Source organism: Buteo buteo, chromosome 21 (assembly GCF_964188355.1).
Source record: "Buteo buteo chromosome 21, bButBut1.hap1.1, whole genome shotgun sequence".
Taxonomy (NCBI): domain Eukaryota; kingdom Metazoa; phylum Chordata; class Aves; order Accipitriformes; family Accipitridae; genus Buteo; species Buteo buteo.
This window is the reverse complement of record NC_134191.1, coordinates 13,903,894-13,919,743: the sequence shown is the minus strand read 5'-3', so window position 1 is coordinate 13,919,743 and position 15,850 is coordinate 13,903,894. Positions and strand designations below refer to the sequence as shown.

Genomic DNA, 15,850 nt, shown 5'->3' with positions numbered 1-15,850 from the left:
TACTTCTCTTAGGTGACTTAGTCCAAAACTATGTTTAGCATTACTTTATGGCAATTACTCTGCTAGGTATATTTCAGGACTGAAAGCTAGTGTGAAGAGTTTTTAGGGTCTGAATACATAATTTCTTAGTGCTGCTGAGTTTCAGTTAAGGATAAGTGGCTGTGATACTGCATTGCTTAAGCATGTATTTTAAATCTTTAATCACTCCAGGTCTGAACCGAAGATCCTTTTCTCCTACAAATGTCAGGTGGATGAACCTGAAGATGTGGATGTGCACCTACCCCACCCTTATGCTGTTGCCAAGAAGGAAGGAATGGATTCTGGGTTCTACTCGAGCACTCAGATTGACACCACAGCCTACCTGGATGATGTGGCCTCTATGCCGTATCATGTGGGCAGCATCAACAGCATGGACAGTGACCGCTGGAAAGCCATCAATGCCTAAGACAGGGCTACCCACTTCATATGATGCCTCCTTACTTTCCTTCCAAACTCCCTGATACCACAGCTGTTAGGATGTCCATTGGAAATCTGTCCTTGGCTATGTGCCATGGCTTTCCTCTCTTCCTTAGGATTTCCGAAACCTAGTGTGGAATTAAGTTGGCAGCCCAAATCCTGTTGGAAAGAACATTTTCTGTCGCTACCTGAGAACAATGTAGAACAGTTTTGTTCATAAACGTATAAACACTGAACCTTCCTGATCCTCCGTGTTCCAGATGTGAATATGATCCAGAAGACAGGCTTGACTGGCACCTCTTTCTTTTCAATGACTGAAAGCACTTGTCTGCCAATTAGGGGAATGGCGTTTAGGGATGAAGGTCTTGATTTAACTGCTGTATTGTACATATATAGAAAGAGTTTGGTGGTTGAAACCAAAGATAGTCTTCCTGGGCTTTTTCAAGCAGCATGGTTGCCTGGATCTTGTTATAATGCAACAGCATAGGTGGTGACAGCAGTGTCTGAAGAACGAAGCTGGTCAGCTGGGCTCATCTCTGGTTTCAGCTAATACTGTTGAAAATCATAAACTGCAATTGCTAGGGGTTAAAAGGAGTGTTCCAAGTGTGTGGGGAGGAGAAGAGAGGTATGAAGAGGAATGAACTGTTCTTTGTGCCCTGGGAGCATTTTGCGGGGCTAGTAGCTAGCAGTATGGGTGTGAACTGACTGAACAATAGGGAGGCAGAAGGACAGACAGTGCTGCTGTCTAGCTGAGCTGAAGTAGCTGTGAAACAGTCTGTGGAGGCTGTACTACTGTGCATCTGAGCTCACAGGAAAATTTAAGTAACAACACTGAATCAGGGCCAAGTTTCAAGAATAAAACCTGTGAGGTAGGTGCATTCTCCATCTGCACCCTGCTTCATGGCTCTGGCAGGGTCTTGGTGAGTGCTGTGAAGGAGGAAGCTGACTCTGCAGATGAAGGCTCCAGAGACGCTCAGGTGCTTGAGGCAGAGCAGAAGCCCGTGATGAGTCCGAGCTGTCAGTATTTAGTGACTGGAACCTCTCAAACACCATAGGCATGCTAGAATCAAGCTGGCTGGTTTTCCAAGTTGGGAGGCAAGTGGGAGATGGATGGGTTTCTCTGGCAGTGTCCTTCTCTTATGTTTCAGTTCAGATCCCCAGACTTCTGCTAGTCTGAATAGGTTTTATGGCTCGATAGGTTGAAGATACTTAATGTGCATGTGGAGTGTGATGCATTTAAAGACTATCTGGAACTTCTTATTAACCTCTTCTATGCCGGAAAAGGGACTACTGTTGTCTGAGCTGTCTGGCATGCGGTTTCAAGGGCTTGTGTTCCAGTCCAGGGACTGTTCAGCCAAAAGCTGCATCAGGCTGGTTTCTGGGACATACTGTGCTCTCCAAGGATGAAGAGGTGTATTCCTCTAGCTTAGGGGGTGCTTTCCTACCTGAGTCCTCCAGGTAGGTGGAAGTCTGCTATAAGTAATAGCAACTTTCCAGTAAGGATGATAGAAAGAGGGAATTTGAAACATTTGGGGACTGTGTGAATCTCTTGCCCCAACTCACTGCTGTTCCTGAAGAATATTGAAGAGTTTCTGGGGAGTAGTCATGCAGGGTGCAGCATGGAGGTGTTAGTTTGGATCATGAGCAGGTAGAGGAAAGCATTTGCTACCAGGTGTTCCCACCATAGGGAAAGAAAGTTCGGGTAAGAACACGAAGTTCAAATTGGTTGCCAAAACTATGCAGGCCCTTTGCTTATCTTTTTTTTGTTAATGAGCAATGCAGCCTCTCTGTTCCGCCTGCGGACTTTGCTCTGCAGGTGTCTAAGTAGCACTGGCACCTTGAAAACAAACACCCCCCCCCTTTTTTTTTTTTAATTTACTTTTGAGGAAAAAATGCTTAAGTTTTGTCTATGTGCGAGAGCTGAATTGTCTCATGTAACTCAACAGCCTTTCACATTTCCCCTCTGTGCAATGACTGTGCAAAGGCTGGACAAGCAATTGGCCAAGTCAGCCCTTGCCACATTAGAGAAGTGTTCCATGCTCCTCCTGTCACTTGCTGTGTATCAGCCTGAGCCATGCTTGTTTGCTTACTCTAAAAGGGATGGATGACATGGTGCCTGAATTTCCCTGCTGCTGCTCCTAATGCTGCTTACAACACTGATCCCGAGCTGCTGTTAGAAAGTGTGGGGAAACCTGCAAAGCTTCCCTGGAGTTGGTGGGCCTTGAACAGAGCCAAGAGATATGAAGGTCTGAAAGCAGTTGAGAAATAAAGGAGCAACTGCTTTTCTGTCCCAAGGAGTATTTGCTGACTCTCAACACCCTGACCGAGAGGAACTTACCTGCCCTCCTTGGTGATGTGAAGAGCAGGTTATGAGTTTGCCTTTTTATCAGCTGAATTCAGTGCTGAAGGATCACCTGTGCAGGTGGTCAACATGTCCATCCTGTCCTTTGCTGGCAGGACTCCAGTATTTCTGGAGTGCCCCATATTCTGCTGCTGAGGAGCTTCTGCGCTAGGTCATGGACTGACCTTCCTCCTGTTGTATTTTTATGTATATATAATGCTGTGGGCCATATTCAAAATGGTCCTTGAGCAGAAGTGTGATATGGGGGGGGGGGGTTAAAAAGAAAGAAAATAATAGAATAAATGTATATTTTTGTTTGTAAGATAAAGAAATAAAACTGTTTGGCATAAATGGTCATACTTTCTTTCTCAAATGATCCATGTTATGGAGAAAAAATAACTTCCAGATTTTTTTTTAAATCCCTAAACAAATATGGCAGATAATAATGGAATAACATGATGTCCTTTTGTCAGAGATGCATTTTTCCTTCTTGGAAGGCTATTACTAGGACAGCTGACGACTCTGCAGATTGGTCTCTGGGTCTAAATAATTGTCAGTGAAGCCTTTGACTCTTCTCTTGGTAACTAGGTCTTGCTGTTCCTGGGCATGTCTAGCATCAGGGGTCTTTGCTATAGGATATCTTTGTTGCTTGGGAAAAGGCTTATGTGGAAGTTGGAATTGACTCTTGCTTATTTCTTGTTCTGAAATGAACCCTGTGTGTCAGGACTAGTTTTCTGGCTGCAGGGAGGACATGATAGCCGCTGAGTAATAGCTAAGCATGCTGGCAGTAATCAGCACCCATCAAGTTCTCTTTGGCGGGGGTTTACAGGCTGGGGAAGTGGGGTGAGCTTTGTCTCTACCTTGGGATTGGGTCCTGCCCTTGTGCAATAAAACCTTTTGGAGCTCCTTCCAGGCTCCGTGCAGAAACCTCTGGGGTTTGCCCTAGGAGGTGTTACCACTGGAGTTAACTCTGATGGCATCCTCTGCTCCTGTGTAGGTGGAGAGGACATTTAAATTGCTGTACAGCTCCTCCACCATTGTCAGGGCTGCTTCCATATCAGTGTCCTGCAGGTAGAGGGCCCTGGTGAGCGTCCTTAGGCTCTTGGAGAACACAGGAAGGCATGGCTGTAAGTGGGATGGGCAGTTTTGTTTGACTTTGCCCACTTTCCCTCCTGGATCTTTGCAGGTGATGCCTGCCACTTGACTGGAGTTAAACCTGAAAAAGGCCTAAGGAAGGGTGACAGGAATATTCAAAGTTATAGGAAGACTTTTGGAGGAGTAATTACATGGTTGAGAACACGCCAGCCTGGAAGAGCAACGGTGCAGGTCTGTGAAACCCTGAGAGGATAGAGGAGGTGAATAAGGAATGACTTCACGGGCTTTTTAGTACAAAACCTGGGTGCCATCAAATGAAGTGAGCAGGTGGCAGATGAGAAATAAACGAGGCTGGTGAGAGCGTTCTGGGAGGGATCATGGTTTGCCTTTAGCCAGACCTTTGCTCTTGCACTGGATGTGTACAGTGTTTCTGTACTGCAGTGCAAATAGCTGATGGTACCATGATGTGGGGCCCTTGTCTTGAGAACTCGAGCAATGGGCCAAGTTCCCAGCGTACAAGGTATTACACAAATAACAAAAATATTCCCATCTTCCAGGAATGTGCTGTAGAAGAGGCCTGGATATCTTGGGGGGCAGAGTCCCAAGTACTCCTTAAAGCTGGCCAGAGTCCCACTGCTGAGTGCAGGCTGTGGCTGCCACGTTAACTGCAGCAAAGAATAAGCATTGAACAGTTAAAACTGCTCCGATGCGCTGCTGAGAAGTAGGTAAGTAGTGTGTTGATACTGAAGTTTTGTTAACTGTCTAGTCACAAATGCACGAAATTGTATAGGTCATCATGTGGCCTGTATTTCTGGGAATACAGAAAGTCTGCTTGGAAAAGATCCTTCAAAGCTGCTGCTTCTTGATCCAGCTGCTTGTGTGTTACATTATCTTCTTTCTCATTCCTTTGGCTTAGGCTGGGGATCAGCTGAGCCTGGCAACGGGGACGTTATCTGCAACGGCCTCACCCATGCGGGACCCACACACGCGCCCGTCACGGCAGGTAACGGCACAGTTAGTAGGTTTTGCTGGAACAGGGCGGCTGAAAGGAGCAGAGAGGTGAATTCTGCCCACCCAGCAGCTGCTGTAAAATCGACTAGAGGTTGTGGGCTGTAATTTTGTTTTTAATCACCAGAGAAACGTGAGCTGACGTGTTGGGGTGGTGAGCTCCCCTGAGGACTATGGAGGGAAACGGCGTGTGGGAAGGTGGGTGAGGGATTGCTGGTGAGGTGAGGGGGATGCCCTCGCTCGGCTCCTTTGGGGGATGCTTTGTCTCCATGCTGCCGCGGGGGAATCGCCTTGGACATCCACGGGGACTCGACAGCCCGTGAACCCTCCCTGATGGACAATGATTGGATGGTTCCTCAGTCTTGGAGCTAGGAGATAAGCTTCGTGCCATCCTGGCTTATCTTCTGCGTGGTTACGTGTGGTTTGGTTTTCTTCCTGCGGCAATTCCGACGTTGACGGGGTGGTTTGATCCTGCGTTCGAAGCGGAGGTGTGGAGGGCGGGCACGGCCCTTGGCGCAGGAGGGGAGGAGGAAGCCTAGTGAGCCCGGAGACGCTTTGGTACCTCCTCGGGTACGTGGCGGGGTGAGGACAAAGCGATAAGCTCCCCGGGAGACCAGCTCTCTGCGGGCCCACTCAGGCCGCCCGCGACCCGGGCACCGCAGCCCGCGCAGCCGCCGCCGGCGGACTACAGCCCCCAGGCTGCACCGCGGCTCGCCGCCAGTACCGCGCCGCGCTATTGGTCGTCTCGGAGCCGGCCGCCAATGAGGCGCGGGTATGTTGGCCAGGCGGCGGAAGAGGAGAGGCGCTCTTCGCAGCGGCGGCCCGGTGCGAGTGGGGGGCGCGGCGGGGAGAGGCGGCCCCAGCGCCCGCCCCGCCGGTATGGGGGGCAGCGAGAGCAGCCACGGCGGCAGGAAGGTCTCCTTCGGGCTGGATGAGCGGGAGCAAGTCCGGGTGCTGCAGGGCATCAGGGTGAGGCGGCCCGAGGGTGTTCTGGGGCCGGGGGAGGAGGGCAGGGACCTGGGCTGAGGAGGGCCCCGCTGGAGTGGCAGGGTTGGGCAGGGAGAGCAGGGGAATGTGGGACAGGGGGGGAGGGGGAAAGCCAGCAAGGAGGAAGGGGGGAAAACTGGAAGGCTGAAGGAGTAGGGGGTTGGGGAGGCAGTGGGATGACTGGAGAGTGGTGGGAAAGAGGCTGAGTGCCTGAGCGTGGCTTTTCTTGAGGGGTGACACACCAGCCCTTTATTTCCCCTTCCAAACTCTGCGCTCAACCCTCTTTCCCTCCTCACTGCCCGATGACCCCATCTTGCCCCTGCCTTGTGCTTTGCAGGCAGCTTGATGCTAAAGGCACTGCTTGGCTCTGAGGGCATCCGAGAGGAGATACCTCTGTGCTTATTAGTGATACCAAGAGCTTGGCAAAGCACTGCTGCCTGAACATACAGGGAGATGAGAGGTTGTGGGGCTTAGTGAGATAAGGGGAGTTTCTAGGAGAGGCAGTGGGAAGCTGCTTCCTGAACTTTGATCAGACTTCTACATGTATGTGTTGTGAAAACAAGCCTTAGAGAGTGGGGGTGGTATCATTAAGGAACATTTTTTTTCCCCCCATCAAGATTTCTCTCCCTATTTTTCATTGGTTATTTAAGTTTTTTTTGAGTTTGTTTTATTTGTTTGTTTGTTTGGTTTTTTTATTACTACCATCATTTTCATTGCTGTCGCTTCTTCATACTTTTAGCTGGTTTTCCCCTAAGATTCATCTGAAATGAGCTTGCAGAGTGTGTTTTGCTGTGGTTACTTAATTTTCTTCCCATTTGACTAATCACATGACAAAAGTTAACTAAGATTGTGTCAATCTCCTTTTTAAATTGTTTGATGGAGGTGAAGTTGTTCTTGCCTGATTTCTCTTTACACGATATAGCCAGGGACCCCTCACCTACCATCGATGTAACTTGTTCTGCTGCTTTAATTTAGTTAGCAGCTCCATCAACTAGATGCTGATGGAACTAGAGGAAAATGTGGGTTTGTTGTTACTGGTCTGTTTATGACCTCCAGGAGCTCAAGATGAAGACACCCTATGTATCTCATGACGGCTGATTAGGTTAAGTGAGCTGTGGTCTTTGTAGACCTTTCTGTTTGCCTTCCTGAAGTCAAAGTTTTTCTTTTTCCTTTTTGTTAGTTTGTTTGCTTGTTTTGTGAAACAAAATAATCCTTCCCCATTCTTAGTACCAAGGCTGTTATTTGTTTTTTTTGCAGCTATGTGTATAAAAGTAGTTCCATTGAGCCTGCCCTTAACTAAGTCTGGCTTTTAACAGATTTGTGTTTTTAAAAAACAGTTACCATAAACAGGAATTTGGCATGATAACAACATATAATGAAGATGTTAAAAATGCTCTTAAGTTGGGTAGCAGTGGCAAAGCTGAAAGTAAGTCTTCTGTTGTGACCAGCCTAGGTGGGGAAACAGCCTTGTTTTGTTTTGTTCTGGAGCCAGAACATTCAGCGCAGAACTTTTGACCTTGGGAGGAGGAAGGTGTCAATCTTAACAGTGCTGTGAGAAGCCCCTTGGACTGATCTGCTAGAAAACTTCTAGTTAACTTTTCTTTCTTTTCCATGGGTTTGGACCCAAGTAAGGGAGTGAGGATGAAGTTGAGATTGCAAAAATGTTTGCAACCATATGTGAATGGGAGGGCTGTGCAGCTGTTCTCTGCCGTGTGGTTCGCAGTTCTGCCATGCTGAGCTGGGTTAGTAAGCATGGGGGAAGAAGAAAAAGGATGGATGGACAGACTTACAACCTGCTTAGTTCTTTTCCTTCTACTTCTGGTAAATATGTCCCTACTCAAGGGCTTGGCTTGTTTAGCAGTGTTCTCCACCTTTGTTATTATTTGTGGAAGATTAATTGTCATTGTCTAGTGAAGCCTTTAGGGTCAGTAGATTGGAGGTTTTATCACTTACTGATAGGGTATGTTTTTTAAAAATGTAAATTCAATACACAGATGACCACATGGATTCAAAGGACCGTGGCATTTAAATGAGGTAACTGGCCACACTTTTGCAGTATCATGGAATCTAACAAACGGGGAGCTTTTATATTGAAATATTTATACATTAAGAGTTGACTTCATTAATTTTTTTCCTGTATACACGTTTCAGCTCTCTGAAGATGTAGTGAACCGGATGAAAGAATCTCCTCAAAGTAAAAGGGACAACCAGAGATCGCCCCGTTCATCCAATGGCACAGCTTCACCTTCACCAGCTGCAGAAGGCAAACCGAAATCTCCTACAGGTACTGTCAGTCCCTATCAGGTCTAGTGACTGTTTTGATACACTACTCAGTAGTGCTGCCACTAGATGTTATATAGTATGCAGTACATATAGTATGTGTTTTTCAAGACTCTCTTGGTGTGAGAGGAGTTTTTTGATTAGTATGTAACATTTTCGTGTATGTGTATATTGGCATCGTTGAATGTCTTGGATGTTACAGTCCTGTGATGTCCTCTTTATGTTTCTGAAAGGTAGCTGTGTCATCTGGCAGTTGGAGCAGTTGAAGTGCTATGGTTCTAGTTCTGTCACTGTGTGACCTTAAGTAAGACAACTTGTTTTTCTAGGTCCTTTCTCTTCCTTCTCCATCTTTGGATTACCACCCTTCTCAGATAATTTAACTAATTTGTATCACTTTGTGAACGTTTCAAATGAACATGTAATAAGCAAGGCAGATTATTTTTTTTAATTTTATGCTGGCAAGCTGCCTTGTTGTCTCCTTTGCATGCACAGGGAGTATATTGCAGATGGGTGGGAGAAATACTGCTTTTTGTTCTTTGGAAATAAGCTCATAGGGAAGGATAGACTGACTAAGCACGGCTTGCCAAGTGGATGATGAGAACTTGGTTTCTGAACTTGTCTTTCTTTACAGGTCAGAAAGCTATTTGATTTCTCTTGATTCTCAAATACACTTTGTTGATATGTTATCAGTGTGGATTTGTTTAGGGCATCCAGACTAATGTGAAATTAGGAGCCAGGCCTTTGCTTTTAGAGATTTGCTTGCTGTTAGCCTGCATCTTTCCTGAAAGTGGATTCAGCCTTATGGATGGTCTGAACTCCATCAGATAATTTAATCTCCACTTGTGGGGTCCCTTGTACTTGTAAGACTTAATGGAACTGGAGGAAGGAAGTGGAAAATAGGTCTAAAACCATGTTTCAGTATAAACTAGGGTTTGAGCAGTTAACATCCTTACCTAGAGTTTCTGTAGCATGCCTTTTTCAGTGTGCCTTGTGGAAGACAATGCTGTCAGTGTCTCTTTGTTTCATGAATTCAAACTCCATCCCTCAAACTTAAATTTTCTTGAGACTTTTCAAGGTGTATTGTTTTTTTTTCTTCATGAGATAACACTTACATGTGAAATTCTCCTCTTCTCAAATAATTTATGATGTGATGAAGGGCAATGTTTTGTACTATAGTTGTCACAGGTTTCTATTCTTCTTTCTAGGAATCCAGCCACCAATGACAAGTGACTCTGGTCAGAAGTCTTCTGCTGCAGAGCAGGAACTGTACAGGAGGTGAGGTGAAGTTCTTGGAAAAGACAATAGTTTAGCTCCTTTTGGACTATATATATGTGTGTGTGTGTATATATATATGTAAGTTTTACTTCAGTCCAAGTGCAATGACTGTATGTTTTAATGCCTGAGAATCCTCTCTGGAGCCTTTTTTGGTTAAGGGCCATGGAACACATGTTTTTAGGGAAGCCTGTCCCTTAGCCAAAAGGGGAGCTGTGGGCAATTGGAGTGGTGTTTGGAGAAACAGGGAGGACCAATGTAATGAGTTGGTAACTACAGAAAACTTGCATGTGATGTGCATTGCAAGACCGATAAAGCATAAACTTGAGTACAGTTGCCTTTTCTGGGACAGATGAAGGAGTCTAAGTGTTTGATACTTCCCTTAGGGATTTTGGAATCTCAAACATGGTAATGGTTTTAATTCAGTTTATGCCTAAAATAATCAGATCTATCTTATGTATCTGATTCCATTCCTCCTCCTTTTCCTAGACTGGACCTAATGCCTGTCAGCCAGTACTAGAGTGCTATGAATTTTTCACCCAAGGGTATTTTAATTTATTAAGATAAAAATACCTGTAAAGATGGGGTAGGGGTGAGGAAAAAAAAAATTGCAGAAGAAAACTGTCCTTCTCTCTCACAGAACCACAGCAGTCTCCTCCTAGTTCTAGGCATTGCAGGGTACTGAGAACTTCAGTTCTTTGTAATTCAGTATCTTTCTGTTATAAAACTGCTGGTGTGATCTGTCTGTGTTCTTAAAGATGCTGTAAAGATTAGTCTTTTCCTGTTCTTTCCTTTGCTGCTCTGATGGTGTCTTTACTGTGCTTGTAGTCTAGGTAACAAAGAAAATCAGTCTCTCTGTGCATGGTGGTTTTTGAGTATTGCAACAGACTGACCAAACCTGTTAAAACCCTGTTGCATCAATCACACTGTCCTTGTGGAAGTCAAGAGATGTGACCAAGAAAAGTCTCTGGAAAGCTGGTCACTTGGGGACTGTGGAATCAAAATTGCTGGCAGTTTTCAGTGTTGAGCTACTGAACTGCATCCCAAATACCTGATCTGGGAAAGGAGAGGTAGGGGCAGAAATGCAGTGGAAAGGTAGGCATGGAAGACAAGAAAGGGAGGAGCAGCTTGTATGTGTGTGGGTCAACTGTGGAACCAGAACCAGGCCTGGATGGGCTGAAATGCAGCCTGAAAAGTTTGTGGGTGACACCAAATTGAAGGAATGGTCACTGTGCTGGAGAGCAACATTGCCACTCGCAGGGACCTCAGCAAGCTAGAGACATGGGACAAGACAGGCTGAGGAAACTGCGTTGGCTTAGCCTGGCAAAGAAGGGGGGTACGAATTGTTGTTTTCAACTTCCTAAAAAAGTAAAATAGAGACAGTGCCAGACTTGTCAGAGGTGCACATGGAAAGGACAAGAGGCAAGGGACACAGATCACAGCAAGGAAATTCTGCCTGAGTATTGGGGGGGTGGGGGGAAACCCCAAACAGTTGGTGAGTGCAGTGAAGCACTGAAACAGGTTGCACCAAAAGGAGAGGTGCTAGGCTGGACCTTGTTCTCACCAACAAGGAAGGGCTGGTGGGGAATGTGAAACTCAAGGGCAACCTTGGCAGCAGTGACCATGAAATGGTGGAGTTCAAGATCCTTATGGCAGTGAGGAGGGCGCACAGCAAGCTCGCTACCCTGGACTTCAGGAGAGCAGACTTTGGCCTCTTCAGGGATTTTCTTGGTAGAGTACCCTGGGATAAAGCCCTGGAGGGAAGATGGGCCCAAGAAAGCTGGTTAATATTCAAGGATCACCTCCTCCAAGCTCAGGGGCAATGCATCCCAACAAAGAGGAAGTCAGGCAAAAATGCCAGGAGGCCTGTGTGTATGAACAAGAAGCTCCTGGACAAACTCAAACACAAAAAGGAAGCCTACAGAGGGTGGAAACAAGGATAGGCAGCCTGGGAGGAATACAGAGAAATTGTCTGAGCAGCCAGGGATCAAGTTAGGAAGGCTAAAGCCCTGACAGAATTGAATCTGGTCAGGGACATCAAGGGCAACAAGAAAAGCTTCCATAGGTATGTTGGTGATAAAAGGAAGACTAGGGAAAATGTGGGCCCTTTCCGGAAGGAAATGGGAGACCCGGTTACCCAGGATAGGGAGAAGGCTGAAGTACTCAATGGCTTTTTTGCCTCAGTCTTCACCAGCAAGTGCTCCAGCCACACCACCCAAGTTACAGAAGGCAAAGGCAGGGACTGGGAGAATGAAGAATTGCCCACCATAGGAGAAGATCAGGTTCAAGACCATTTAAGGAACCTGAAGGTGTATAAGTCCATGGGACCTGATGAGATGCATCTGGCTAACCCCTGTTATTGTTGTATGTCCCTTGATCTTTTCCAAAGCAGTATCTACTTATCTAGCTAACTACTTTCTATTCTCACTGTTTTCAGGTGATAATTAAGTCCGTAACAGAGCTAAATATAACTGAAGTATAAGCTTATGTGGTGCTAAGTCTACTGTTGTTGCCAGAGCTGTAGCTCACCAAAATTGTAGATCATGTTTAAAGTTTGTTGGACTTCTGAATTCCTGCTGATAATGGAGGGGCTGTGAGCAGATTTTATGTCAATAGACCATGGATTTGTGTTTTGGCTCTAGGCAGATGTCGTGGTTTAACCCCACTGGCAACTAAGCACCATGCAGCCGCTCACTCGTGTCTCTCACAGTGGGATGGGGAAGAGAATCAGAAGGGTAAAAGTGAGAAAACTCGTGGGCTGAGATAAAGATAGTTTAATAGGTAAAGCAAAAGCTGCACACGTAAGCAAGGCAAAACAAGGAATCCATTCAGCACTTCCCATGGGCAGGCAGGTGTTCAGCCATCTCCAGGAAAGCAGGGCTCCATCAGGCGTAATGGTTACTTGGGAAGACAAAACGCCAACACTCCGAATGCCCTCCCTTCCTCCTTCTTCCCCCAGCTTTATATGCTGAGCATGATGTCATAAGGTCTGGAATATCCCTCGGGTCAGCTGGGGTCAGCTGTCCCAGCTGTGTCCTCTCCCAGCTTCTTGCGCACCCCCAGCCTCCTCGCTGGTGGGGTGGTGTGAGAAGCAGAAAAGGCCCTGATTGTGGGTAAGCACTGCTCAGCAGTAACAAAAACATCCTAGCATTGTCAACTCCAAAACACAGCCCCATACAAGCTACTATGAAGAAAATTAACTCTATCCCAGCCAAAACCAGCACAGCAGGGATAGTCCATGCTAAGCCATGACCCTGTTGCCAGAAGTCTGCTGATCACCTTCTTTCTGTTTGCCTTTGGCACTCATACAGGTATGAGCGAGAACAGGCACTGGTCCAAGAGGAGTTGCTCCGGCTGGCCAAAAGAGAAAGGGAAGCAGCGAGTGAGGCCTTGAATACTGCCCTTCAGCGGGAAAGGAACAACACTAATGAAGAGAGGCAAAGAGCGGCCCAGCTGGTGGGTAACAAAAAACCCCAGTATGTTTCCATGTAAGACAGGCTAAAATATCTCTGCTTGAGGGGATTCATTAAATGTCGCTTGTGTGATGAGCTTAGAAACTTTGATTTAGGCTGAAGCACTCATCACCTCCTAATGCATCACTTAATGTTTGGCTTACAGCGTAGCTGGCAAGCTACACTTCTAGCATGTCATGCAGTGATGCTAAGGCCAAGCTTGCAGGGAAAGGCATAAGTAATGACTGTGCTGGGGACAGCTTTACCTGTGGCAGGTCAGTGTGGTTTGTGTATATGGAGTCCCTGTCTGAGCTAGAGAGAACTCTTTTAAACCATCAAGTGTATGAAATGAATGTTTTGATATATACAGGGTCAGATTCTGCTGTCTTGATCCACCCTGAAACTTTGCTCTGTTTTTCTAGAGTATAATTGTGCAAATACCCAAATTAATAAAAAGTAATAATGAGTTCTGTTGTTTGAGTCTTATGATGCTGGTAACAGGAGAACTGTTACAAAACTGTCAAGTATTGTTACATTTTGAAGAAGGCTTAAGATTCATTTTTAGGGACCAGGAAGCATAAATGCCTTTTGTATACACCACTGACTCCCAAACCAATCTGTTCTTGCCCAGCAGGCAGACTTCTTTTTGGCAACTTCTTGCTGCAGCCTTTACTGTTAGTTAGGCACCTTGGTGTTTGAGAAAACTCTTTGGGTTGTTGTCATACCAGTGCTGAGAAAAGCAGTGAAGTACAGCGAGATGAGACTGAGTAGAGCAAAAGGCTTATATCACTACAGTAGATTGGGGTTGTCATTGGTGCTTAATATTCACATGATACTATTTTCTATTGTTTTCTTTTAAATACTAACGTTACTATGGCAATGGCATACTGCCTGTAAACAATGCAGAGTCTTACTGGAACTGCCACATTTTCCTGGCCTGTGGTAGTATGAGGTGTTGGGGTATGACAGCGAGGTGGGACTAGGCTTGCCACAGTGAGATCAAACTGCCTGTTCATTTGGACTGTGCTGTTGAAACTTTATTGAGAGAGCTAGACTAAGAGTAATTCTCCTTGCCTGGTACATACTAAAAGGATGGTTTAGGGAGAGGACAGACTTGAGTAATGATGGTCTTTACTGTGTTTCTTCCATCGTACTGGTCTGTTGCATGCACTTGATTTAAATGAAGAATCTTTCTATGAGCATGTTTTTTCTATATGTTGAATGCTAACAGGCGTGGCTTACCCAGGCATGTGACTTGGCTGTGAAGCATTTTGAGGTTATAATACGAAAGCATTTTGGGGGGCTGAATAAATAAAATTTATATAAAAATGGCCATAAGGGTTCAGACAGAAGGTCCTTCTAGCTGTAGTCCATCTCTGGCAGCTCCATAGCAGCTGTTTACGGAGAGCATGAGAACAGAGCAGGTGTATAGCAATATTTCTTACTTGTATACCCTTGCAACTCCTGCCGTTCTGGGGCTTAGAGGCTTCTTCAGCAAAAGGCTGTATTTTCCCGTTGGTAGTTAACAGTCCTTAATGAAATTGTCTCCCATGAATTTGTGCGTTTGTGTTTTTTGCACCCGTTTGTGCTTTTTGACTCCATGATAACATTTGTACGTGGTTGGATTGGTAGGTCTCTGAGATTGCTCTCCTGGTTATAGCTTGTGAATGGCTGCTGTGTCGTAGGAAATTTCCTCTTGGCAGATTGTGCCCTAACCACGGGAAGCTGCAGGATTGCTGAGCTTTAGAATAGTGATGTCTGAGGCAGGTGACTGCTGTTCCTCTGCATAGGGCATCTGGGTCAGCAGATGCAATATTAACTCTCTTTCTACTAGAAAGAGAATATTCTCTTTATGAATGCAATTAATGGCCTTCTGTAAAGGTGGGGGGGAAGAAGCTAGTGGATTTATTGTCCAATCTAAAGATGTGGCCTGGCTCAGAAGTAGAGCCCTGCCCTCCTGCAGTGAGGTGTAGAGTCAATCCTGGAGAAATATGACTAGCAGAATCAGGTAGTATTTGTGAAGTGTAAAGAGGGCACCTCTAAAATGAGTTGGGACCTGACCGCTAACATACAAAAGCTGTTCTATTATCTGAATTGACTTTTAATCCTGCAGTGTCGCATACCCAGATACTGCATACTAGATGCTCTGCAAAAATCTGATCAGGCTCTCCTTGTGTAACCCATAAAAGATAAATAGTAACCATGGAATGTTAGCCCAGAACGTGATGCAAGAATGAGAAACTGTTAAATTTCATTGCTCTTTAACTATCTCTTGATCAGTCATAAATTTAAGATCCTTAAAAATGGAATAGTCTAGCCTGTCCTTGCAAAGATGAGGTCAAAGCTATTGTCTATCAGCTTCTAGATGTCTTCCTAAGCAGGAACTGTTTTTGCCAGCCTTTTAAATTATTTGGATCCCTATCAGACTTGCTTTCTCTCAGCTACAGTTTCCTTTTGGGCATGGCTACCTTATTGTATTGACTCAATCCTATTCAAATCATACCTGTCCTTTGTCTTCCAGTATTGTTTTCTTCCTTTATTTGGAATAGGGCTTGAATGTTTCTTGTTCGCTCTTCTGGTTTTTAGCCCTAGTATATGAGGCAAATAATGGGTGTGAGCTGGTCTTTCAGCCCTTCTGTGTCAGTCTTCTCTTTCAGGTAGAAGATAGTAGTGGAACTCTAGGTACCTAGTGGTAGTCTAGGTGCAGATGGCACTGGAAATTATCTACTTAAATTTATAAGGGAACAACTTCCAGGGTTTTTGTTGTTGTAACCTATTAGGGAAGCCAGAGAAAAATGGGGTAACTCCCATGAAAGAAATAACAAATGAATAATTTGCTTCTAGCAGCACTTAATTTAGTAAAAATTGAAAATCATGCCACATGTAATTAGAAAGTTTTGTTTTATTTATTTATTTTTTTAAATATTTGTAGTAAGATCTTGAGCTGCCCTGTGCCCTT

The 15,850-nt window shown here is 45.4% G+C and overlaps 2 protein-coding genes across 14 annotated transcripts in view; both read left to right on the top strand.

The window, feature by feature from the left end:
* The window catches only part of TPRA1 (transmembrane protein adipocyte associated 1), a 185,618-nt gene extending 182,473 nt beyond the window's left edge, over positions 1-3,145 (top strand). For all 3 annotated transcript variants that reach the window (XM_075053154.1, XM_075053155.1, XM_075053153.1), the window contains one exon: positions 211-3,145. In XM_075053154.1, coding sequence (XP_074909255.1) covers positions 211-445 — 235 coding nt within the window. In that variant the 3' untranslated portion in view covers positions 446-3,145. The remainder of the gene's footprint in view (positions 1-210) is intronic.
* Positions 3,146-4,439: 1,294 nt separating this feature from the next.
* The window catches only part of CHCHD6 (coiled-coil-helix-coiled-coil-helix domain containing 6), a 117,012-nt gene continuing 105,601 nt past the window's right edge, over positions 4,440-15,850 (top strand). For 5 of the 11 annotated variants that reach the window (XM_075052524.1, XM_075052530.1, XM_075052528.1 and 2 more), the window contains exons 1-4: positions 5,697-5,869; positions 8,039-8,171; positions 9,373-9,442; positions 12,751-12,895. In XM_075052524.1, the coding sequence (XP_074908625.1) occupies positions 5,780-5,869; positions 8,039-8,171; positions 9,373-9,442; positions 12,751-12,895 (438 nt within the window). In that variant the 5' untranslated portion in view covers positions 5,697-5,779. Of the gene's footprint in view, positions 4,618-4,808; positions 4,896-5,324; positions 5,471-5,694; positions 5,870-8,038; positions 8,172-9,372; positions 9,443-12,750; positions 12,896-15,850 lie in introns of those variants that run through there. The other 6 variants (XM_075052522.1, XM_075052521.1, XM_075052525.1 and 3 more) reach the window with 5 other exon arrangements.